The sequence below is a fragment of the Natator depressus genome, chromosome 11 (assembly GCF_965152275.1).
Source record: "Natator depressus isolate rNatDep1 chromosome 11, rNatDep2.hap1, whole genome shotgun sequence".
NCBI lineage: Eukaryota > Metazoa > Chordata > Testudines > Cheloniidae > Natator > Natator depressus.
The window spans coordinates 39658866-39686040 of NC_134244.1; the positions used below are offsets into that span (position 1 = coordinate 39658866).

At 40.1% G+C, this 27175-nt stretch overlaps 1 protein-coding gene across 2 annotated transcripts in view; it reads left to right on the plus strand.

Moving 5' to 3' along the window:
• DCAF17 (DDB1 and CUL4 associated factor 17) overlaps positions 1-26642 on the plus strand; it is a 44998-nt gene extending 18356 nt beyond the window's left edge. The window contains exons 8-15 of one of the 2 annotated variants that reach the window (XM_074967570.1): positions 1841-1948; positions 2551-2656; positions 7358-7500; positions 9861-9970; positions 14657-14744; positions 17600-17683; positions 20542-20697; positions 21393-26642. In XM_074967570.1, coding sequence (XP_074823671.1) covers positions 1841-1948; positions 2551-2656; positions 7358-7500; positions 9861-9970; positions 14657-14744; positions 17600-17683; positions 20542-20697; positions 21393-21572 — 975 coding nt within the window. In that variant the 3' untranslated portion in view covers positions 21573-26642. Of the gene's footprint in view, positions 1-1840; positions 1949-2550; positions 2657-7355; positions 7501-9860; positions 9971-14656; positions 14745-17599; positions 17684-20541; positions 20698-21392 lie in introns of both variants that reach the window. The other variant, XM_074967571.1, reaches the window with a different exon arrangement.
• The last annotated feature ends 533 nt before the right edge of the window (positions 26643-27175 follow it).

Sequence of the window (27175 nt, forward strand, 5' to 3'; positions counted from 1 at the left end):
AGAGTTGGGAATTGGTGGGTGTTTGTGGGCATTGGGGTTTTAAAGGAAGCTAGCTGTGAAAATATCCCTGTCCACCATTAAGGGTGTAAAATGTAAATACTACATACAGTGAGAGATTTTTAACTTGTGTTTACATTAAGCTGGAAAGATACTAGAAAAATAATAAAAGTGTGAGTCTTGCTGTTCCAGTCAAGAGGAAACATGTCCTATCTGAAATTTGTCTGTAATAGCATGTTCATTAGGAAGCTATTGATGAGAGAAGCAGCAGTGAAATTTTACTATCAACAAGCACCTCTGTCCATACATAGTTTGAGTGGCAAGATAAAGTTTACGAAATGGGTGATGAGCAAGTGGTCAAAAAAAAAAAAATGGCAACACTGAATGCACTAAGTGGGGTTATTTTATAGCAAAACTATAAAGTACTCTTGAGAGCCCATGTAAATTAATGTCTGACACAAACTAGAAATCTAACATCTTATATGCTAGTATGTGTTTATTTAAAGTTTACCACAAAGCACAGAATTTGACATAATTGAAAACCAACCTGTGTAGGGAATTTAATACAGAGATTTCAACTGTGAGGGTCAAATTTGAGATTAAACTGGGAACATGGACTGCCAAGAACTTGGTAGCTTGGGCTCCCCAGCATGCCCACAAGCAAGCTGGCAGGAAACCAGGCAGGTTTAATCAGAACTTCACAGAAATCAAGCTGTCTCCGCGGAACATTTTGATTTAGATGAATTGGCAAATTCCAATGAAGAAACATTCCATCAGAAATTTTCAACCAGCTGTACAAATAGTGACTAGTTCTGTGGAGAGAGCATCAAACGAGGCATGTGGATTCAGACCTAATCCCCACTGATTTGGCCCCCTCTGGCCTCTGAAGCAGGCAATACATGTATTTCTAAGACAGCCAGAATCTGACAGCATGCATTTGGGATGTGGTTCCTGAGATGTGCTGTGGATCAAAGTGGTTTGTGTTTTTTGTCCTACAGATAGGCCAAGGAACATCTGATTTGATGCTTGTTTTTGGCTTTTCCCCTCCCCCATTTTAACCACATTTCCATAAAATATATCTGATTAGCAGAGTGAAAACTTTACTCTTTATAAATGCTTTATAAATGTAGGAAGAAATGCAGCTTGGAAGCGTGTGTGTGGCCCATTAAATATTAAGAATAAAGTTCATCTGTTTACGTCCAACAAAAGTTTGTTTGGATTTTTTGTTGTTTTCCTTAGTGGAGATGCATGAGGCACTCTGGACAAAATGAATACTGCAGTGTCATTAAGAGCTATAAGCACCTCTCCATGGACCTATCTGACTTGGGTTCAGGTTCAGAGCTTAAACATCCAATATTGTATCCTGACTGATGCATTAGTAACATAGTTAACTTTTCAGCTATGTGCTGTCCTAGATCCCTGAGCAGAATGACCATTTGCCTCCAGTTATAGCAGCGAACCAGGAATCAGGATTAAAAGATTGTATTTCCAACTCTGCTACTGACTTATCATGTACCCTTAACCTACTTCATCACTGTGTGCATTTGTAAAAACAGGGTAACAAGTTACCTGTTGTTGAGGCATATTGAGAATGAATGTCGGTAAAGATTCTCTGACTTTAGATGGTACGGAAGTGCAAAGTATTATTATTGAAATGCAAAAGAATATCTGATTTGCAAAACCATCTAAAATAAAACATCTGTCAGCAATTTTGGAGAAGAGTAACAGGAAATGAGACTGTAAAACAAAGCAAGTCAATTTCTATGTCAAGCAGCCTTAGTGTTTTACATTTTCTTTTTAATGATCTCTTTCCTGATGGAATATTTTCTTTTCCTTGAGCCAGATATTTGGGAACAATGTGACAGATGTTGCAGTTTCTCATGGAATGCTGATTGTGATGTATAGTGTGGGTCTGGTCAGGCTCTATAGTTTCCAGTCTATCTCTGAGCAGGTAATGGAGCATGGAATTTGACACACAACCTACTATACTTTGAGGAAATTGATTGTTATTAATTTAGCACTGTATATGAATGACACTTTATAATAGGAGAAATGCACCAAACAAAGGTTAGAAGCCATGCTGTAAGAAAATTACAGTCTAAGGTATGAATGGGCACACTACCTTACCAAACAATTCTAATAGCATTATTCTCAAATTGTGAAATGTACGTAGAGTGGGTACTGACATAAATAGAGATCTTACTCAGACACCACATAGAGACAACTTACCAAAACGAGTATCTACAGACTGTTACATGTCATGTCTGTCGTAACAGGAACAAGTATTGAGGTTGGAAACCAATGGGCAAGGAAAACTCCTTGATATGAAATGGAATCAGAGAGAGTCTAGGAATAATATTCCCAGATTTAAATTTTGAAAAAAATCAGTTGTAGAGCTCGAAGTGAATTTAAATTCTTTCAGCCAAAAAAAAAAAAATCTACTAGTACTTAGAAAACAAGATTTTAGGTTTAAATGAACCATTTGAGTAATGCAGTAAAACTGAACAGAAAATGTGTACATCAATAAAACCAATTTGTTTTGCTTTATTTTAGTTCACAGAGCAGCAATTTGATTTGGGATGCAAATGCAACTGGAATGGTAAAGTTGGAATTGTAGGAAAGTATCCATTTGGCCTTCCTTGTAATATTAAAATAACAGGTATTTTATATTTGCGTTATCGAGACTGATAGCTGTTATGTTTTATCTGTGGATCTTTCACTGCTGGCAAGAACATTTAAAAACTGCTGTGTGTCGTGTTGTAGTGTACCTCTACTTTTAGTTGGGTATTCATATTATAATTCAGAAAGTTTTCTGTTTTACTTCCAAACTCAAGAATTTACTAACTAGGACTTCTACAGAAAGTTAGAACAGGAACAAAACTGCTTCAGAAACTCTAAAAACTGTGTATAAACAGGAATCCCTTCACCTACCACTGTAAAGCAGCCACTTCTGGGGTGGAACGTGATAGCTGTTAAACTGCACACAGAAAAGCTACACAATGGTTAGGGCCCTACCAAATTCATGGTCCATTTTGGTCAATTTCATGGTCATTGGATTTTTTAAATAATAAATTTAATGATTTCAGCTATTTAAATCTGAACTTTAACGGTATTGTAATTGTAGGGGTCCTGACGCAAAAAGGAGTGGTCAGGGGGGTTGCAAGGTTATTGTAGGGGGGATTGCGGTACTGTTACCCTTACTTCTGCACTGCTGCTGGGGGCAGCTGAAGAGCAGTGGCTGCTGGCCAGGATCCCAACTCTGAAGGCAGACACACTGCCAGCAGCAGCATGGAAGTAAGGATGGCATGGTACAGTATTGCCACCCTTATTTCTGCAGTGCTGCTGGCAGGGTGCTGCCTTCAGAGCTGGACACCTGGCCAACAGCTGCTGCTGTCCGGCCTCCCAGCTCTGAAGGCAGCGCAGAAGTAAGGGTGGCAATACCGCAATCCCCCTAAAATAACCTTACAACCCCCCTACAAATCCCTTTTGGGTCAGGACACCCAATTTGAGAAATACTGGTCTCCCTTGTGAAATCTGTGTAGTATAGGGTAAAAGCACACAAAAGACCAGTTTTCATGGTCTGTGATGTGTTTTTCCTGGCTGTGAATTTGGTAGGGCCTAACAATGGTATAACATAGGAAGTGAGAAACAGATTACTGTATCTAATCTAAACTGCAGGGAGAACTCAAGGGGACAGAATGTAATTTATCCAAATTGCAGTTTGACCATTCTAGCTGTCCACAGTGTGTCAGTCACATTGAGCTTAATTCTAAGTGAAAAACTAAGCTATTTTAGAAAATAACTCTTATGTCCAGCTTACAAACATGGTATTCTGTTGTATTACATTTTGTGTGTGTGTACAGTTCTCAGTAGGCTTCTTTACACCAGTGCATCTGAAATCAGAATCTTAAGGTGGGTCCCAAGCCCAGGACTTCCCCATCTCAGCACATTAATTGTTTTTTCTCTAATTAAAAAAAAATCTAGACGTTTTCCTCCCTGCCCCTGCAAAAGTAGGAGCCTCCTACGTTAATATTTGGGCACAAAAGTGCTAAGCAATTGCTAGCTCCCACTGCTGCCAAATATGCACTTAGAATACCAATTTTAGGCTCCCTTTTAAAAAAAATTTAAAAAATCTTGGGCTTTTTGTAGTCAATATTTTAACAAATGATTTTCCATATAAAAAGTCCACTGAATGCATCTGATGAAGTGAGCTGTAGCTCACGAAAGCTTATGCTCAAATGAATTTGTTAGTCTTTAAGGTGCCACAAGTACTCCTTTTCTTTTTTCATATAAAAAGTACATTATATTTACATTAATTTTTATTGAACAATTTCACATAGTAATAGCAGACAAAACAAGCCAGATACTTCAGCCTAATGCAAGTAATTCACAAAGATACAATATAGAGCTAGATAATAATCTAAAGCTTTAATTATGTAACATCATATGAAAACAAGAAATGAGACCATACGATGATCATTGGCTCGAGTTCTGCAAAGGAGAGGGAGTTTAGGAACTCTCTCTTCAGTTTCCTCTCTGATGTAGTATACTAAACCATAACTTAATGTTGGATGCCCTGTTGAGAATAGGCCTGTGAGAGTTTTGAAAGGCAGCTTATATTAGATACATTGCCACGGCTTGTGGATCATTAGAGTTTTGGATCATGAGTTTTAAAGTAAAAGAAAAAGAAACCTTTTTGATCTTGAACTTTATTCAAGACCAGTTTGTGGTTAGGACATTTTCAGCTTCTGATGAACATTGACTATAGCTGCTGTTTGGAGATAGTTACATTCCTGTGGTTTTTGAGTTTTCTTTTATGAGTGAGATGGCTGACTTAAACTGTGCAGTGATATTTAGTGCTTCCTTGAAGAAGCAGCTGATCTTTTTGAAGACTACACAGTCTAAACTTGTACTTGTTGAAACTTAACTGTTTGGGATGCTATGTGAAGCCTTGAAAGCTATGGGGACTTGAAATCTTGTGGTTTTTCTGTGGAAAAATACATCCTGGGCAGAAGCAACACACACTTCCCAGCATTGCTCTGCAAGGGTAGCCCTGACCTGGAGAGACCATCTCTACAGATGACAGGGTAGAGTAGTCTCCATGTGTATTCAGTTCTTGGCCTCTCTTCCAAGACTGACAACAACATAGGTGATATGGACACCTATCCAAGAGGAACTGCACAGAGATCAATAATTTAGTGCACATAGGTGACCAAACAGCTGTTGGCTGGTAATGATTTTCACGTACTACTGACCCTGGCCAAATCTGAAAGAGGAAAAGGCACCTATCTAAAAGGTCCAGAACTTTAAAATGCTATTTCCTGTTTACCCCCCGCCCCCACAAAAAAAAAAAGCCCAAAAACAAACATTTATTATGAGAGTATTTGGTAGTTTCATAAAAATGGAGAGGAAAATCTCATTCATTATTTTTCCACATTTAGAACAAATATACTAGTACCGCCAGGAGCAAATCAGACTTTGCATTTAGAGGATACTGGAATATTTTGTGGAAATGAACTAAAGAGGCTCAAATAGTGATTGAAAATAAACATTTCTAGAAGGTATTCTAATAGACAGTGGACTGCTGGATAATGGGAGAAAGCAACACATAAGAAAGAAAGGAGAGGTGGGAGATAGTGATAGCGGTTGCTGTGATTTTTGGGGTCTGATCTTTAAAACTGTTGGCAAAAGACAACATAAGCGTAAAAAGAGAAACTTGAGAAGCCTATACTTTCTACGGCTGTTGTGGCATAAAAATGGGCTCAGAGTTAGTAATTTAGTCCATCCCCCTGAACTTTTTCAGGATTCTTAGTAGTAAATGCTTTTATAAAGAAAATAATCAGCCTGTCAGGGAATGAGGTTTTCCTCTAATTTTTTAACCAATTCTGTTTGCTATCAACCCTCTGCCAGTGCATCTAATATACCACATATTGCACTTTTCCCTCAGAGACATCATTTTTTATTAACCCTACCTTACTTAGAATCTCCCTTTTTTACTAAATGTTAGATCAGAGGTAGTCGTCTTCACTTCCTGTCCTAACCTACAGGCTGCAGCTAAACAGCTGCCACTTTCCACCTCAGATGTGGCTTCATTTCCATGATAGATAAAGCGACTCCTCTCAGAATAGCTGGCTGAGCACTTTGGGATCTTGAGATGCATGGGGATGGGAAGCACTAGCTAAATATAAGTTCAGGTATTGGATGCAGTCAGACTACTTCAGGCTGTAATTTTGTCCAGTCTCACAAGTTAAGCAGCATAAAACCAGGTCAGAATTTGGCTGAGACATCTACGGAAAGCTCAAGGTGCTGAAAGTAGTACTGTGGCTGATTCAGTTGGTGGCATTTTTTCCCTAAAGCAGCATGTAACCAATGCCCCAGCACAGCACAAGAGGGCACTTTACTGCTTTAAATTCAGTCTTTCAAAGGAGGCATCAAACTGAAGTCATAACCAGTTCTTGTCATTAAAAGTACCACAGTATACTTTACAAAAGCAGAGATGTGGGCCTTCTTGCTCTGGCCAAACTCCAGCTTGGGTAATTACATTCCACCTATTTCAATTCCCCTTGTAATTTCAAATAGTCTTTACTTCCTGTGAGATTGTTTTGTAGTATTGCAATGTGCTGTTAAACAGGGCTGTTTTTCAGCCTAAAAGTTGGGTCCATGTTAGTGGCTGTAGAAATTATTTGTAGAATGCTAGTTAGTAAACGTTCGTAAAGTTTTCTGGTATCCATTTAGATTAATGACAGGTTTCAGAGTAACAGCCGTGTTAGTCTGTATTCGCAAAAAGAAAAGGAGTACTTGTGGCACCTTAGAGACTAACCAATCTATTTGAGCATGAGCTTTCGTGAGCTGTAGCTCATGCTCAAATAGATTGGTTAGTCTCTAAGGTGCCACAAGTACTCCTTTTCATTTAGATTAAAGTTGCTATGTAAATTCCTTCTCCCATTGTTGCACGGAGGATTTATATGAGTAGCTTATAAATACTGAATGTAACTTGCTCCACATGAGCTGAAGGGAAAAATAGATTCCTTTTGCCATTTACTGCACTGAGTCCTAAGATTTTCTATTTGTAAAATTTATAAACGCAGCTGCAGATCCCATTGATTGTGATTCCCCCATTGTTTTCTTGAGAGATATGTGGAGGGGAAATATTAAAGTTCAGACACTTTCTTGCACATAATGCCACTTTGCTAGGTAGAAGTTAGTTGCCCATCTGTATTGTATTTCTATGTGCACAATGACATTAAACACTAATGAGTTTTTAGAAGTTCTCAAGAATGAATAATTTAATTAGAATTCTATGGACCAATGGAATTATGAGGCTGTTAATAATGATCTTAACATTACACAATGTTTACAGATACCCCACCTTTGCTATTTGAAGTGTCTTCTCTGGAGAACTCATTTCAGATTGGAGGATACCCTTGGCATTACATCATCACACCTAACAAGAAAAAGCATAAAGGAGTCTTCCATATTTGTGCTCTGAAAGACAATGCTTTGGTAAATATTCACATAGCAGCCTCACTTACCCTACCATTTGAGTAACACTTGGAGCAATAAAGATTTTAATTCTCTCCTACAATGCCCTTTTAATGTGTTGATTGCCCCCTCGCCAGGGAGTGCCATACTTAATGGGCTGCATCTATAGCCCAGCAATGCTGCTTCTGATCTTGCCAAAAGAATCAACACAAAGCAATGGAAATATTTTCTTCCCAGCATTGTTGCTTCTGGTGCCTCCTACCTTCCCCTGCACACATAGCATTACCTCCTTTGTGTTCCCAACTCAACAGTGATGGGTTGAGCTGAGTCTTGTACCGATACCCTGCATGGTGCCGTGTTGTTTCCCACTGTCTACAACCATTTTACAAATAAGCTGCTTTATTATTTGGTGTCTGATCCTTCTACTCCTGGGTGAATTCTGCGCCACTGTGCACATACAGAATTTATGTGCCTCACAGAATTTTTTTCCCCTGCAGAAATACATTCTGTTGGAAGGTGGCTGCAGTTATGCCTTTCACCCATCAGGGGCCGCAGTGGTGCCAGAACAGAGCAGCCACTCCCAGGCCAGCCCCAGCTGCGGCTGCATTCCTCACAGTGCCCTGCCCCGGGGCCAGGTTAGGTGGCTAGGGGGATGGACAGCACTGGGCACATGAGGATTCTGGGGAGGGGATCACAGACTGGGCTTCATAAGGGCTAATGGTGCGGAGACAGACTGGGGCAGGGACTGAATGGGAGTGGGGGTGCAAGGACACATGCGGACAGGGTAGGGAGATGGCTGAATGGGAGTGCAAGGACACGTTGGGACAGAGAGGGGTTGCAGGGACACATAGGGATGACGGTGAGGGGGCTGTGAGTGGGTGCAGGGCAACACGGGGATGGAGAAGGGGATGGCTGAGTGGGGGTGCAGGGCCACATGCGGACAGGGACATGTGCCTTACTGAATAGGAGAGGCTAGGGATCAGCCAGCGTCTGCAAGGGGAAGGCTCCCTAACAGTCCCTCCCCGAACCCCCAAAAATCTGTTATATACTTCTCACACCCACACTCACACCCAACAACCCTCCAAGTTCACAACCAGACTCCTTCCCAGCAATTACTTCCCTCTCCCTCAGCTCCTCTGTTACCCCTGATTCCCCAAAGCCTCTGCACGGCTTCTGAGGGGGTATGAGAAGTACAGTTCTGTATTGTAGTTTAAATAAATTACTCAGAGTTCTGCATTAATATGCCTAGTAAGGAATCTATTTGTCAAAAAACATTTTCTGAATCTTTTTTGTTGTCTGTATTGTTACAGACATACTTGCTGACAGGTATTTTGAAATAAATTACCAAAACAATTGAAACTGGTGTGATTATATTGTATAATTTTGACAAATAAAATATGCAGAATTTTAAAATATTGTGCGCAGAATTCCCCCCAGGAGTATCCTCCTTTTGTGGTTTCTCTTTCAAAATGTTTTTGAACACTATGTTTATAATTGTGTCCTTTGTTAAAAAGTTGTATTATCCACCATTTCGTCATTTGCATGAGCTCACTTTTTCAGACTTTATTTTGGCTTCCTTGTTCAGGCTAAAAACACATCTATAATATTGGCCTGCCAGTTTAGGATTCTTCAAGTATCAAGTTTCTCGTCTAGGCGTGTCCCCATCTCTTAGTCTGTTGAGACCAATGTCCCTTCCTTCCTGTCTCTTTTAATATCAGACTATACAGGTCTTCAGCCTCATGGTGAAGTACAGCTGTACAAAATGTGGTGCTTTTGCTTCACAGGTCTCAGGCAAACCTCTTGCCCTGGCTTTATTTTGTGTGAGTTCACACCCCCAAAAGTTTGTTACAAATTAACTCAGAACAAAACTCTGCCAAAATGCCTGAATTTTGCCTGGTTTGAGGCTGAAATCATAAACCGTCCCAAGTTCACAGACCTCAGTAAGCTTTTCCACATACCTGCCCAGGTCTTGGGTTTGTTATAAACCTCAGTGCTTGTATAAAAGCTTTTCGTAGGTCTCATCCCAAGTCAAAGCTCACTTTGTTTTGAATTGGTGAAGTGCTTGCAGGCTAGGTCTTTAATTTTCAACGTGTAGTTTCAGGAGAACTAGGAACAGGTCTAATCATGTTAAAAGCATTGTTCATTAGATACTAAACAATGTTACAACCCAGTGTGATGGAATTTCTTTAAGTCTTGGTGTTCCATAAGGGTTTGTTTATTCCCCTTACTGATTCAGCTCCATTGCTGCTTCAACTTTTTGTAGTGTCTATATGGTTCTACCCAGTACTGTAAACGCTCAGATGCAGATGGGTGGGAGCTGAGCTTTTCCAGTTTAATCAGATCTAAATATAATCATTCAAAGCCTTCTCTTCCACCTTCAGGCAAAAAATGGCGTACAGGATATGAAGTGCTGTTCATTAGAACCCGACTGGATATATTTCCATCCAGATACTTCAGGCAGAATAATCCATGTGGGACCAAATTTGATAAAGTATGTATGAGCACTAATTTTTTTCAGAGCTTGTTGTTTTCATTAAAGAGGCTACAGGATAACATCTTATTAGCATTCTGATTTTGGGAGATGGCTAAGAGTTAGACAGGGTAATTATGGAGTTCCAGGAGCAATGCCATTGTTAATTTGTGTAGTGTCAGAAAAACACATCTGTAAAAATGACATCATGTGGTTTTTTTTTTTTTTTTTTTACAAATTCTCTTTTTTTCTGACCTCCACATAAACTTGCACATTAAATAATTAACATTATATACAGTTACAGACAGGCAAGCTGGATCCTTCATGATACATGAGATAGAAAGAACTCCGCTTCCTCTTCCAGGAGAGAGTGCATGTATATATAACCAGAGAATACAATTGGCTTGATAAATAGGGATGAGACTAACAGCACTTGCAGCCTTAGGGCGTTATGATCCCAATTGTAGCTATAAAAATGACGCCATCTCAGATATGTTTGCTTGTTTTCTTAACATGTTTTTTGGTACTATAAGCAATAGAGAGGCAATGCAATTAGGAAAAACAAGCTGGATTAGGTTCTGCCTTGTATATCCTCCCAGAACGCAACATTCTTTTCAAAGACTCTACTACTAGTGATGATAAAAGAATCCAGAAAAAACAGGGTTTAATTTTTAGACACTAGGTTGAGTCTAGAGCAGGGGCAGGCAAACTTTTTGGCCTGAGGGCCACATCGGGTTTCCAGAATTGTATGGAGGGCTGGTTAGGGGAGGCGGTGTCTCCCCAAACAGCCAGGCATGGCCTAGCCCCCGCCTCCTATCCGACCCACCCCCTGCTTCTCGCCCCCGATGGCTCCCCCGGGACTCCTGCCCCTCCAACCCCCACCCCGTCCCCTGATGGGCCCCCTGGGAGTCCTACCCCATCCACCACCCCCTGCTCCCTGTCCCCTGACCACCCTTGACTGCCCCCCTGCTGCCCCATCCAACCCCCCCCTCATTCCTGACTTGCCCCCCGGAACCCCTACCCCATCCAACCACCCCTTCTCCCTGTCCCCTGCCCACCGCCCGCCAACCCATCCAACCCCCCCTTCCTTCCTGACTGCCCCCCCCGGGACCCCTGCCTCATCCAACCCCCCCTGTTCCCCACCCTCTGACTGCCCCGACCCCTATTCACACCCCTGCCCCCTGCCCCCCCTCCCCGAACTCCCCTGCCCGCTATCCACACACACACACACACCCGCCCCCTTACCGCACTGCCTGGAGCACCGGTGGCTGGCGGCACTACAGCCGCGCTGCTCAGAGCGCCGGGTCAGGCTGCGACTCTGCATCTGCACTGCCAGGCCGCCCAGAGCATTGTGGCCGGCGGCACAGCGTGCTGAGGCTGCGGGGGAAGGAGGACAGTGGGGAAGGGGCCGGGAGCGAGCCTCCTGGGCCAGGAGCTCAGGGGCCGGGCAAGAGGGTCCCACAGGCCGTAGTTTGGCCACCTCTGGTCTAGAGCACTACTAAAGGGCCATCTGCCAGAAAAGGAGCATTCTGGGAAAGGCTCCTGTACAAAGAGTGAACCCATAGTTATACTTAATAGTGCTCTTTAGAGAGAATAAGCTGTAATTCTTGTGTATGAAATAGCTCTGAAAAAAATAGTAAAAATAGCTGTGATTTTGCTTACATAGGAAAACTTTTCTTTAATTTGTATTTTCCTAGTCTATGTAACAATCCAGATGCTTTTTAAGAATTCCAGCTTCCACTATCACAAGTTCATTCACATGCCTTAAGAATAAACCTTTGAGACCCAAACCCCTTTCTGGGTGCATAAGCTTTGATCAACTAATGCTGTGCATTTTCTATTTCCTACCATCAGATTTAACCTGTTAAAATAAAACAAATCTGACTTTATCATTCAGACCATTGACCTTTCTCTACTGTCCTGCAGTCCTCGCTTGCCATTGATTTCCTCTCTGTACCTCACCCCAAAGTTCATTTATGGGAATTTTATTCCAAAGTTTGCAGGTTTTTTGGCTTTGCACTGAGCGTAAGCAGAAAATTAACACCTGAGGGAGTCAAGTAAGGAATCAGGCCAGATTTGCTCTTCCAGTGCCACCTGAAAAGAGTGGAACTGGGCCAAATTTTTTCCCCGCCACTACTTTTAAGATGATGTACAAATGAGCCCAGCACATCTTTCAGTCATTTTACTTCTCCTTCCTGACCCGTCAATTTTAAATTTTGTACACCCTAGGAGGCAACTCTAGAATATGCAGTTTGATTTGAATGTCTCATCTTCTCAGCGCACATTCAAATACTCAGTGACAAGCTCATGATACCTTACTTCCTAGCCCAAATATTCCCAGTCTGTTCCCCCACCATGGTGAGCACGCAATCACTTTCTGATACTGCTACCATGTTCTACTGACAGGCTGATACAGACCCTCATTCTGTTCAGCTAAAAGATATGAGGCCCAAGCCCAGACTGCAAGAGAATGGATTTGGGATAAGGTGGGCGGGAAAGAGGACAGAACAATGTCTTTCTTTTAACAATGAAAATTATGGTTATTAAACTGAACACACTGTAAACAAGCAGCCTTCCTTGAGGCAGTCCTGCTAGTGGTCCCTTGCCTCAGTTTCTCTCTTCAGTTCCCAGTAAGTCCACATGAGCTTTTTCTCTAGTCCCTCCTACAGCTTATTGCACTGTTTTGGCTAAAAGTCCCAAACCAAATGTCCCACAACATAGTCCACATCAACCCTGTGCAAGTAATCTTTGAGCCCTGCTTCATTCTCCCCATCCTGGTGTCTTCTACCAGATGTGGACTCCTGAAATCCTCCTCTGACCCTCCACCCCAGCCCTTTCTTCTGGGGCACAACCCACTCTTCCTAGGGGGAATTCTCACAGTCTCTCCACTGGTTCCTCTGGGACCCAGCTCTCTGGCAAGGAGACATCAGCCCGTAAGCCTCTCTGGCTTTTGCTCTCTGGCTTAGAGGCAGTAGGCATTTCCCTCTGCTGTTCCTCTGGTCTTCAGCCCTCTCCTGCCCAGCCCTCTCCTTACCAGCAAACCGCTCTTGCTGCTGTCTCCAAGAAACCACCTTCTTTCTGGCAACTCTCATCTCCAAGTCTTCTGCCAACAGCCCAATGGCTCTCACCAGGCCTCTTAGAGTTCCTCAAGTGCTGCCCCACCCTATTAATTAGCCCAACTGGAGCACCTGGACTGGAACAGGAGCACTGAGCCCAGTTTCACTTAAAGGGCCAGCTACCCTGTTACACACACCAATGACAATCATCTTATTCCATACATTTTTTCCCCCAAATAGAAGATGTATTTTAAGGAGACTGCATAAGTGCTGGTTCTGAAACTTTAATTGATCGTTTCTTGACTTTTTAGAGTTTAAAATCTCAGCTCTCTATAAAATGATGTAACAGAGCTTTCTCCCTCCCCCCAAAGAAATAAATTTTCAAACTTAATATTATTACTGCAAATATACTTCTGGGGAGGTTAATTTCTGTTGCTTGAATGTATTTTAAAAGTTACATACATGCATTGAAGCACAAAATGTTTTGTCACCTCCCACAATTATACAGTAGTTCATATCATAGAAGACATTTTTATTTACATTGATCTACATTTTAATTTTAAAAATATTTTGAAAACAGGATGAGAACTAAATTTTGTCTGAGGGAAAATATAGTCAAGGTTGTAGTTTTGAAGCCTATTTTGGGAAATATCTAAACAACAAAGGCAGATTTCACTCTGTTATTTCCTGTAAGGGGGGGGTTACTAAATAGACTAAATTCTACTTCTGTATTTTCCCCTTTTCCATAAATGTTATGTTACTGTGGCTCATTTTTCAAATTTTAAGATAATTCATTTTATGAATAAAGTTGGGCATATTTCTGTAGAGAATTACTGTTCTCTAAAGGCTAGTATGGCTTATTTTCTGTTATGGAGTGATCAATTTGTTTTGTGGTAGTGCTTAAAAGGCCTATTAGAGGATCATTGTACTAGGCAATGAATACACAAATATCTCACCCCGAAAGAACTACAGTCTTAGTAATCATATGTTGCTTCCATCAGTGGATCCTGAGCTGGTTCAACAGCTTTGTAAACATGTAGGAAGAAGTGTAAAACACTGATAACTAGCAATGGACCCAAACTAAAAGCTCATATCCAAGCCCTCTTCTGAACTTTGGGAGAAGTCAGATCCAAATTTCAACTGTGCAACTCATAGCTATTCCTGAGGTTCTCTCAAAGGAAAACTTGCATATTGAGTGGCCTCAGTAGTATGCATTATGGAATGTTAAAGTTTAGTGACATAATTATGACCAGTCCTCCCCTACATGACTCCAGCTTAGGCTGAGAAGTAGTAGGCCAAAGAACTACCACCAACCTATAGCACCTGGAGAATTTATAAACCAACCAGCATCAGGAATTCTAGAAGAAACATCTGCAGACTTCCACATGGTGGATGTGAGCAACGGTAGAATTTAATAAGGAAACATACTGTGTATTCTAGAAATGATGTGCTAATCAGATGTAATAAAATTGCACAGATAAATGTGTTACAGTAATAACATCTTTCAAATGTGGTATATATTTACCCTGTACTGTATTTGAAAGAAGTTATGACTGTAACTTGTCTGTGCTATTTTAGTACATCTGGTTTTAGAAATCACAGCATGTTAGATTTTAACATGACTTATTTTATATCTTTTTTTTTTTTTAAGAGTCTTGAAGCTGAAAGAAATTGAAAATAATAAATACCAGCAGGAAATTGCAGAAGATTTTGTCATCATGGCCAACAGGCAGAACAATGTGAGACTATAGCAGGAACTTCTTAATACACACAATATATTTTGCTTTTGCACGATTATATAGTGTATGTAGGTGATTCATATGCATATGTATATCAGTGTATGGTGTGGGCCTGATCCAAAGCCTATTGAAAGATATTTTGACTTCAACAGTCTTTGCATCAGGCTCATGTGAGAAGAATTTCAAAGACAATTATATTTTTGGGGTCTCTCACTGAAACCTTCTGTCAGTTTTTAGGTTCTTGGCATCTGTTGTGGTGAACAATGCAAATAGTTGCCTGGGGTGTAAACCTTAAGACGCACACAGAGACGATTTGCTTTGGCAAGGAGGCGTCAAAATTATATGCAAATTTGATAGCAATGAAGTTCAAATGGCTGAAAAATGTCAAGCGTGGTGAAAACAAACATTTGTGACAGGAAACCAAAAAAATCAAATGGAAATGCTAAAAAGACCAGACCCCACTCTGGTGCATGTTAGTGAAAAACCTTTGATGACACTGCTGTAGCTTGGAACTGTAGTTTACTTCAGCAGAGACTTGTAGGGTTTTTCATAGTTTATGAATACTGAGTCCCTTGCAGTCACTGACACTGCTTTTGAAGTTCCCCCATAAATAAAAATGTGTGTATTTAAAAATATACATAATGTCAATAGTAAAACTCCCATTAAATCAGTAGGGGCAGGAGTAGCCCCAAGTGCGTGCCTTTTCTTTTCCTTTTCCCAGGATTTTGTTTAAGGAGGATGATCTTGGCTTGGGAATAGGAATCAAGAGATGTGAGTTCTAATTCTGCCACAACCTTCTCTTGTGACCTTCCTTAGCCAAGACACTAAGGGCCCAATTCTGAGAGGTGCTGAGGATTCTCAACTCCTATTGATGTCCAGTGGGAATTGAGGACACTCATCACATTCAGGATCAAGCTCTTAATGCTGCTATGCTCCCATTTTCTCAACTATGTAATGGGGATAATAGCACCTAACTCACAGGAGTGTTGCAAGAATATATTAATTAATGTCTGTAAATCACTCTGAGAAAGTAGAAGTAATGTGGTGAAGATGGTGGTTTAATAAGAAAACAAGAATAGCCACACTGGGTCAGATCAATGATCCATCTAGCCCAGTATCCTGTCTTCTGACAGCAGGCAGTGCCAGACCCTTCAGAGGGAATGAACAAGCAATTATCAATTGATCCACATCATCTAATCCCAGCTTCTGGCAATCAGAAGCTAAAGGACACCCAGAGTTTGGGGCTGCATCCCTTGATTTTTTTTATTGGAAGTCTCCTTTTACTCACCAGTGTACCTATTTGCTAAATTAAGGGTCTTCCATATGAGCTAGATTGCTGCCTTATTATTTGTACCTTGATAGATTATTTATGTAGCCCACATAGGCACAACCCAATTAACTTGAAGGTGGTTGTGCACAGCCAGGTGCAGGATTGGAACCTAAATTGCTGGCTTGACTTCGATATTTCTAACTAACCCAGTTTTTCTGTAGAAACTGTAATTACCTCAAGTCACTAAAAAATACTCCAATCAACAAAAATAATTAAATCAACAAGATTACACAATCTTTGTGCTAGAATTTCTACAGTGAAATTAGGTTCACTGGCATATCAAGGGATAAAATAGAGGAAGAACAGGATAGCGGGGGAAATCTTTAAAGATGTGAAAAATATTCCTATTTTCTCTGCAGGGAGTGGGGAACAAAATTGTTTTAAAGGAGGAAAAGCAGTTTAGTGCTGTCTTTTCTACCTTTTATTATATTCTATATTTATATAGTTTTAACCTCGGACAATCCTAAAATGCTTCACCACCCATATGGCAGGGATCATCTGTGACGGATTGGGTCACAGAGACCCCCTTGGGACTGCCACCTGACGTGCTGAGAGTACCTCTGCGCCCGTTTTTCCTGGCAGCTTGGGACTTCAGTACCCTGTCTTGTTGAACCAGACACGCTAGCCTGCTGCAAACACAGACCCGGGTCTGAACCACATCCCCCAAAAGCTGCAGGCTTAACTGAAAACAGTTTAAGAAGTGCTTCTGTCTCCAGCACCCAGATACCCAGGTCCCAATGGGATACAAACCCCAAATAAATCTGTTTTACTCTGTATAAAACTTATAAAGGGTAAACTCATAAATTGTCCGCCCTCTATAACACTGATAGAGAGATAAGCACAGCTGTTTGCTCCCCCGGGAATTACTTACTTACTCTGGGTTAATTTATAAGCAAAAAGTGATTTTATTAAATATAAGAAGTAGGATTTAAGTGGTTCCAAGTAATAACAGACAGAACAAAGTAAATTACCAAGCAAAATAAAACTAAAACATGCAAGTCTAAGCCTAATACAATAAGAAACTGATTACAGATGAAACCTCACCCTCAGAGATGTTCCAATAAGTTTCTTTCACAGACTAGACTCCTTTCTAGTCTGGGCCCAATCCTTTCCCCTGGTACAGTCCTTGTTCCAGTTCAGGTGGTAGCTAGGGAATTTCTCATGACTGCCGCCCCCTTGGTTCTGTTCCACCTCCTTATATATCTTTTGTACAAGGCAGGAATCCTTTGTCCCTCTCTGGGTTCCTACCCCTTCTTTTAGATGGAAAAGCTCCAGGTTAAAGATGGATTCCAGTTCAGGTGACATGACCACATGTCACTGTAAGACTTCATTACCCACTTGCCAGCACACTATACAGGAAGACTTACAAGTAAACAGCCATTTACAACCAATTTAAAAGCGTTACCAAATTTCATATAAAATGAATATACTACTAAAAAAGTATACGCATCCTATATTATTACCTGCCATGCAGACACACACTCTTTCTCTCTCTCTCTCTCTCCTTTTTTAAATTCTGTCTCAGGCGAACAACTCAGTAACTGTAACCGCTTCTGGCCGAGTGGTGAAAAAGCGTTTTAACCTGCTGGATGATGACCCAGAACAAGAGGTAACTGTGATACGGTGAGCTAAAAAGGACTAAAAGATTGGCCAAGGAGTTGAGACATCAAGGCATATCTCTCGTTACAAGTGCAGTCGCTGGAACTTTTAGCTATATTAAGCTCTACATTCATTCTTTATCGCCACCCTTCTGCTGCCTTCATTCCCCTCCCTTTGCTTTCTTCTCATCTTTATCTCTTTCTTCTTCTTTGTTGCTACTGGTGCCTGAAAGAGTCTTCCTCATGTAAGGACTGATCCTACTCCCATTGAAATCAATGGCAAAACACTTAGTGACTTAAGTGGTATGAGATCAAATCCTTAATGTGAAAAACGACAACCATTCAGATCACTCCTTAAAACATTTCTACTGACAAACTTTTCAGCAGTAAATACAAAGAAACAAAATTTTAACTTATATTTTTGCTTTGAGACTGGATCGTCTGATCCCCAGACTCTGGTGTGTTGTGTCTGAACTACATTGTCTCCCCACTTTACTGTAGTATGTAAACTCAAGCCAGGGACCGGACCATCTCTTCTTCTGCTCTGTACAGCACCGAGCACACACTGATACATTATTGACTGTGAACAAAAATACTCTGTCACTCGTCACTCATGAAATTTTTCTTTGTTTTCAATAAAATTGAACAGTTTAAAAAACAGTGGATGGTGATGGGAACTCTTGTGACATCACAATTCAGGTGTAAGCTGCAATGTGGCTATATAGAATCATAGGACTAGAAGGGACCTCAGGAGGTAATCCTATCCAGTCCCCTTCACTCATGACAGGACTAAATATGATCTAGATCATCCCTGACTGGTGTTTGTCTAACCTGCTCTTAAAAATTCCAGTGATGGAGATTCCACAACCTCCCTAGGCAATTTATTCCAGTGCTTAACTGGAATATGATAAACGTGCGAGAACGCTACAGAGCAGGTCTGATCCAGATCCTCAGATTAACCATGATGTATCCTTCCTGCTTGCTGATCTCTTTCCAGTTTTATTTCTTCTGTGTTTCATTTATTCAGTCTTTGCATTTTGTTTCAACTTGGACAAGAAACTAGTATGGGAATTACTAGTTCACTAGGCTGGAGCTTGTTTCCCGCCCCCCCTGCTCATAGTCTTGAAGTGCAGAAAAAGAGGTGAAAATCTTCACGTAGTCTTCTTTTTCATTTTGTTTGTTTGTATTCATTTTGTTTTACCCTGGATATAAATACATTATAGTCTTGAAGACTAGAAGAATGTTCAGGCCTGCTGTGACTTTGCCACTCCTAAGTAATGCAGCCATTAAAAACAGAGAAGGTGGGGGAGCGGCGGAAGGGAGAGTGAGACTGATGGTTGAATCCCCCAGGATTCAATGCAAGACTTTTTGCTAGATCATTCTAGCTAAAGTGCTTCAGCTAAACCTCCCTTCTCCCTAGTCTTCTCTTCCCACCCCCACAAAGGTAAGTAAGGAATGAGCCAGAAGACTTTCTCCAGTTATCTGAACAGCGCTTTTCTAAAATACGACTGTTATATCCACAGTTAAAGACAGGACCCTGATATGCCATTAGTTAGATAACATGGGTTGTCAGATGAATAACATTTGGATAGTTTAGGCTACACTGTTATGAAAAGAGGTCTGAAGCATCTAATTGGCCAATTAAAGTTCTGAGTGTTTGGATACCCATGTAACTGCATAGTTCACCACTCTTTGGTCAGGTTAACCTACCTTAAATTTTGATGCCAATAGATCCTGACTAGAGGAGTTATTCAGCCATCTTGGTAAATTGCAGGGAAATTATTTAAGGTGTTTTTTTTAATTGAATATTTTCAAAGTAAAAACACTGCATTGCTAAGGTCTTCACGTAGTGTTTGAAAAACATTTTTTTTAGCTCTCAGCTAGGACTCAGCTGACATTCACACTGAAATGAGAATTCTAATGCCTCAATTTCTGGCAACCATTTCCACTCTTGTTGCCATGGAAATGGATACCAGCTCAGTGAAAACAGGGTAAGTTTTTACATAGCCCTTAAAGCTTGGAGTTAATGTATATTCATTTATAATCAACAGAATAAAAATTACAAAGAAGACACTTCAGTAGTCAGAACTCCACAGATTTTGTTCCTGCTATTGAGCTTTATGCTCTGAACTATGTAGAAAATACATTTCCTTGGATTTAGACAGGAGAAGAGCAAAAAAGTCATTTAGCGTATGTCTCCGCTGCAACCAGGAGCGAGCCTCCCAGCCTGGTCCACAGACTTGCACTAGCACTCTAAAAATAGCGGTGTAGACCATGCTTACTTACATGTGTTGATAATAGCTTTTCTAAAACAGTCCTTCCCCCATCATAAACTGGAGCTGCTGACTGTGTATAGATGTAGAGGTATGTAACTTTAAAGAGAGGATACAGGAGTTTTTGTGATTTATATTACCCTCGTAAATTTCTCAAATCTCACGGCCTAGATGTTGACAACAGGTTTAAGTCATACTGCTGCTAATGTGTATAAGCAAAGGGCACTGAAGTGAAGTGATGCCTTACTTCCTCTCCCTCTTGTTGTTTACAGTATTCTGTCTTACATTTCCTATATGGTGTATGTAAAACCCTTATACTCATGCACTGAGACAGTACAGGACCTTATTTTCTCTTCTCCCCCTCATACGGGGGCTCTGCTGAAATGCACTGAATAGTTTGTGGTTGGAAAGATGCCTATAGCTTACTATCTGGATGGCAAAGATTTTCCTGATGAATGATAGCAGATCTGTGAACTGGGATACCTTCCATTTCTTTCCTTTCCCCTTCCGAAAAAAACATATGTAAAGTTTTTTTTAAAATAACTGTAAAAGTCTATTTATTAACTGGTCAATTTGAGATTTTGTTTTTTCATAAGACTTTCAAAATTGTGGACTATGAAGATGAGCTGGATTTGTTATCTGTTGTGGCAGTTACTCAGATAGGAGCTGATGGGAAAGCTCACCTTGACTTTCACTGTAATGAACATGGGATTCTACTTAAAAGTATTCCTTTAGTGGAGTCTTGGGATGTGGTGAGTATAATCCACTGAATTCAGTTTACATTAACATTCCCCTGTATCCACTTGACACACTGCTTTGCATCCAAGTAACTGTTTTGTTCAAATTTTTGAGTCAGATGTACAATACAACTCCCACTGGCAATTCCCATGTATAGTATCTGTGGCAAAAATTACTTCGTTGAATTTCCAAATATTCTGTGATACAGTAGTTCATTTATCTGAAAATCCCCATAATCTTAAATCAGGATTTCCCTCAGTGTGCATCAGTTGCATTGAAAAATGTATCTTTTGACAGTTATAAAATGCTTATCAATCTAAGCCTTGATCCCACAAACACTTGTATGTGTGCTTAACTTTATAACCTTTGAGCAGTCCGACAGATGGCAGTGGAAATTCTAATGTGCACAAAATTAAGTATGGGCCTAACTGTATGGGAATTTAGGTATTTAGACACCTAACTCCTATTGATTTTAATGGGAGTTGGGTTCCTAAATACCTTTGAAGATCTGGACCATGGTTTCTAAACACTGTCCTTGCTTTATCTGAAAGACCAATTATCCATATATGCTTTTGTTATGTGTATTAGGAAAATGAACAGTGTTCTGCTGTAATTTTTTAATCAGTTCTAGGGAAGTCTTATTTACATGGTACTTAACACCAGCCTCTGGGAAATGAAGCAGTCATTCAAAATTATTTTCTCATTGCAGACTTACAATCACGAAGTTTACTTTGACAGAGACATTGTGTTACATATAGAACAAAAGCCTAACAGGATCTTCATCTGTTATCTTTACCAAATGTTCTGTGATAGTGCAGAGGAAGATGAACATTCAAGCCTTGAAAAAGCGGAGAAAGGTTTTTGTAAAAAAAGGGGAGAGAATTTTTGAATGTTTTTAAGAGAGAAAGACCTTCTGCATAGGCTTCACTCTACACAATATCCACAGACTTTGTCTCTTTGGACTAGTCAAATATTATGTTTCAACCACTGTGTGTTAAAATGTATATTTTGAGCTTAAATATTTGTATTGTCAGGGTTTTTTAATTTCTCTTTTGCATATAAAGATAGTCATTGTATATATTTTCATAGACCAGAATTTAACTTCATTTATTTACCTTTTACTTTTGCTATTGATTATGGCTACTGATTATGATATTGTAACACAAATAATGATCGTATTTATTGCCCTTGTCCACCAACCAACCTGATTTAAATACTGGGTATCAGGCATAAGGACTTGAACTTACTGACATCCATACTTTTACTTATGCTTAGATCTTCTCTTGCAACTTTCTTTTAATTAGTCTATATTGTAGTAAATAAAAATTTTAGGATAAAATTATATATAGAATCAAAATGGCAGAGTTGTCATCAAGCCATTTAGACATGAGGGAACCATGACCTGCTGTGAATCCTACTTGACAGTGTAAAAACACTTAAGCGTTTTTTTTTAAATGATGTGTCTAGTAATTAACCTAACCTACTTATCCTTCCTTCCTTCCCTCTTTGTGAAACCCACTAATTTGATGATCTCTTCCTATGTCACAGTCCAGAAATTTTTAAATCTGAGCCAGAGGTGTCAAACACCAAGCCTCTTTGATGCACTGCTGTATCCCGTATGGCATATTGAGATTATGAAGAATGTAAGCATTCATTTCTAAAAAACAGCAAGTGTCTCGGCCTCATGACTGCAACAAAAGTTTTCCAAATATGAGCCACAAACACTCTAAAATAGTGGCTCTGGGAGAAGTGAACTCCCCTCCCCTAATTCATCTCTCAGGAGTGTTAATTCTCAATCCTGATAATTATACGTCAGATTTAAGCATTATCTATTTTATTGATGATCATTTTAGCAGATGGAATGAGGAAGGGCTTGAGCATACAGCAAGTGGCAGTGGATACTGTGAGTTTCTACCAGGAATGAAATGCAGATGGTGGAAGAAAAAAAGAGAGACAAAGAGGGAGGAATAAAAGAGAGAGGAGAATGGGGAAGGATGGGAAACAGAGAAATAGCAGTGGTCATAAAAAACTGAACATATTTTTCCCTCTGATACTAAATGTTACAATAAGACACAACCAATAATAACTAAGGTTAAGATTTTGTCACAGTTATTTTCAGTAAAAGCCACGAACAGGTCACAGGCAATAAACAAAAAATTTTGGAAGCCTTCGACCTGTCTGCGACTTACTAAAAATAATGGGGGGGAAGGAGGGAGGGATTGACAGCTCCAGTCCCACCTGCCCCCTAATGGCAGACAGCTCCGGGGCCCCTGCCACCACTGGCAGCTGATAGCTAAGGAGTCCCCAGCAGTTCTGGCCCTGCTGCAGTGGCGCTGAAGCTAAAGCGGAAAATGTCACAGAGGTCTCTGAAAGTGATGGAATCCATGAGCTCCATGACAAAATCTTATCCTTAATAATGACTAAACATAAGGGCCTTATTTAACATAAGGGCTTGAAGTGGTTTCCATTATATTCAGGGTTTACAGTTTCGTTTAATGGCTCTCAGCACCCCCACTATACAAATTGTTCGAAGCACCCCTGACCATAATTTTATCCTTGATCTTTCTATAAGCCTCCCCCTGCCATCAGTGGGAGATCCACTGTGGACAGTATATAGTCCTGAATGTATTCCCTGCACCATACATCATAATTAACAATGTAATTTTGCCTTATTACATGGCATTAGTTTGATACCCTTAATCTAAAATTGGTTTAAAAGTACTACTTTATTATAATCATTATAGTTTGGGGTCAAATTATCAGTCATCAACTGCGCTCTCACCACCAAGTTGTGATGTGGAAACATTCTGAGCAGTAATAAGGAAAAAACATTTGCCCTACAGTTTCAGGGCTTTGAGCCAGCCAGTCCAGTGTCCTGCCTAGTCAGTGGACAGTATCTGGTGCTATATAGGACAGATGGGATGGATAGGGTGAAGCATAAAGTGCTTATCTAGAGCCCAATCCTTAACCAGGCAGCCTTTTGTGCTGTAATTATATAACTGAACAAAAGCCAGATACTTTCAACAATTATCTCTAACTCAGTACCCATTCTTCCCTTTGCTAAGATTCTGCCTTCTCAGTCACAATGAAGACAACCCCAAACCACCACCTTATTCAAAAAAGTGTTCTCATAGCCCTGTTTTTATATCAGGAAAAGAAATTGTTACAAAGACACTGGAAAACAGAATTGGCATCAACACTTACAATGGACAAAATTACTCTCAAGCAGAGAGGCAACCTGGGCCTTTCCAATCCCAAGAAGTGCTTCTATATATTATTGGTTCCAAACAACTCAACCCAATAATTCTTCATCTGATAACCTTCACACTTCCTTTCACCTCTCACTTTTTTCTAATCATCTTCCCTTAGAATGCCTGGCCTATCCACTTCTCTACAAACCCTACATACTTCAAGCTCCTCCATTTTTTTCTTGTCCTCCCACCTCTTCTTTCTGTTAACCAATTTCATGTCTACAACATATATACTTTTGGGGGAAATGCCACACACTTGGTTTTAATAATACTCTTTATTCCCATTTCTACATCATTATTTTGGATGCACACACAATATGTTTGTATTGATACTATCTAATATTGGAATCCATATGTCACCTTTTTAATTCAATTTTAAAGAGTCATTTGTTAGGGACATTAATGTTGTATATAAAAACAGAAGATTTAAGCAATATGAATCTGAACCCAACAAATATTTAAAAATTCAAAATACAGCTGCACCCTGCAGTACCTAGGCTGTTTTGGTGGATATTTTGTACTTTATTATCCAATATAAAACTGGTCCAGAAAGACCGTGCTTATGTTACATGTAGAAGAAGTTCAGGGTCTTTTGAATGTGAAAGTAGTTGAGACCACCTACAGATCCAGGATAAGGACCGTGGTTGACAAATCCACTACTTGGGCACAGTGGAACCGCCAACCAAAAGGACAAAGCTCCTCTGCAGGAGACAGGTCTTTCCTCAGGGTCTGATCCATGCTGTGGAACAAATTCCCACAGGACGTAAGGACCACCATAAGCCTCAGCACCTTGCACTCCATGTGCAAGGCACACTTCAACTTGTCTTCTCTAATATAAACACACAGCATCTTGTAGATATTTTAAACAAAATCTACCAAAACAAATTCTTTGAATTTGCACACACAATTCTTTCCTGAGGAGAGGATAAGAGGATGAACCGCATGTGACAGATGTTTGTTACATCATTTAATGCACTACTTGAAGGTGCTCAGATACTACAGTGATGAATGCAGTATAAGAACCTTTATAGAATAGAATTTTAATCAATAATAACTGGGCTCTATTCTGAAATTGTAGCGGTATCAACATAGACAGCGCAATCCTGCAAGATGCTAAACTATCTCAGTGGAAGCCAATGGGAAGTAATAAGAGTCATTAGTGAGACCTGGAAAAATGTCACGTGGACTGAAGGAAAGAAAAACTAAAAAGATATTTTGTAGGCAGTAGACCAATCTCCAGGTACCCAGAAGATTTGCATCTCTGACCACGGCAGTTAAGAGTTACACAAAGAGGATTTAAAAACCCCAAAATGTAAGTCTCTTCCCCCTTATTGGTTTTAGAGTTGATTAGCAATGGACTATTTCATCATCAGAAGGGCACACTACACATTGCATTACTGCCCCATGCAACCTTGAACAACTAGATTTGGCAGGAAGCAATAAAGGCAGAGACACACAGGAACTTCCTCAAAGTGCCAGTTGGGCAGAGCTGGTATTGAATCTGTCTCCCTGGCAATCTTATGGCAGATCTGCAGAGTTGCTACTGTTATCTAAAAAAACCACTCTCAACCTTTTCTTGACACTTTTTTTCACTTTTTGTTTTCCAAATTGGTGTTTTGTAATCAGTACATGAGTGGTCAAAGCACTTCTTCCCTGAATGAGAAATTTCTGTTTCCAACTGTAAAGTCTTTATTAGCCTATTATACATTGTACAGTGGAGTCAGCTGTTGATCTGAAGATCTGTTGATGTGTGCATGGGTTTGTGACACTTTCCAAAGACTGATTTTTTTTAAAGCCATTGCAGGCTTGTAATATCCTACTAAGTCAGTTGTCTTGTTATGCAGATGAAATCTTCTGAAATGTGGGAAGAAACTCAGTTTTCTCAATTGTCAGATGTGTGTGATGAAAATGATGCATCACTGGACTCATTCTGTGAAAGGCTTCATTTTAAGTTAGGATCCATGGACCAATGCTATAAAATTAGGGCCACACACCACTCTCAGTCCACTGCAAGTTTCACCAGTTAGGCTCTGTTCACATAGCATAGCTTTTCTTCAAGTGAAGAGAGAATTATCATTCACTATCAGATCAAAAAGAGGACCTCAAATACATTTCACTCCCATCTTCAATTAGCACCAAAACATGTACAACAGTAATGATTCAAATTTCTACTCTTCCCAAATAGCCCCCATCTGTCTCAGAATCTCAGACTTGCTTTGCATGAGTACTGTGTGTACAGGGACAGGAACTACTGTCCATTAACAACAAGTAAGCAGAACAGTTGCACTTCTGTTTATCAATTTGGATCAATTTATAATTTCAAAAACATTATTGTGATCTAACAGCATCCGAATGCCAAAGGGCTCGCTGGTATCTGGTAGTGAGTTTCAGCTGGCCTGATCAGTTGACTGTACGCCAATTCACGGATGTGATAACCTGTATGTAAAAGGTGGCATATAAGATACCAATAGAGCGTTAATAACATACTGATCATTAATATTATTGTGTGGTGTACAGAGGACAAATTCAACATTTCAAACATATTGAAAGTTATGTTATTAAAGTCTGTCTGCCGACAGACAAAGGAAGGTGGTTTTGTGACCTTGAAGATATTTCCAGAGAAAATGGGCCTGCAATTTACATGGAAGATAAAACAGGACCATCAAGACAGCAGGGGAGGACGCTGCAGGAAACATCAATTTGCAATTTAGAAAACACCAGTGAGTAAGAAACCAGCAAGGAACTTTCACCACCAGACTCTATGTTGCCTTCCTAACACCTTGAATGAAGTTTACGTTAGGGGGGTAACCTTCAGAAGAATCTATTTCAAAGGTTCACTCGACCGTAAAGGAAAGGGACAAAGAACCCCAAGTTTTAGTTCATCTAAGAAGACAAAGGAACTGAGCACTTAGGACTTTGTAGGAGATACTGACCAGAGGGGTTAGTCAGCCATCTTGCTGGAAGGTAGTAAGATGAGAATCATCCCTTGAACCAAGACTGTAGTTTTGTTACTTTTTAGAGACTGACTTGTTTTTCCACTTTTATTTGCTTGTATCCGTTTCCAACTCTATCCTTTATACTTGAACTCACTTAAAATCTATCTCTTTGTTAATAAACTTGTTTTACTTTTAATAAACCAATCCAGTGCTGTGTATGATTTAAAGTGAATGTTTACTCCAGTTAATGTGGCAAGCTGCTGGGTGTTCCATCTTTAAAGGAACAAATATCGCTGTGAAGGGTC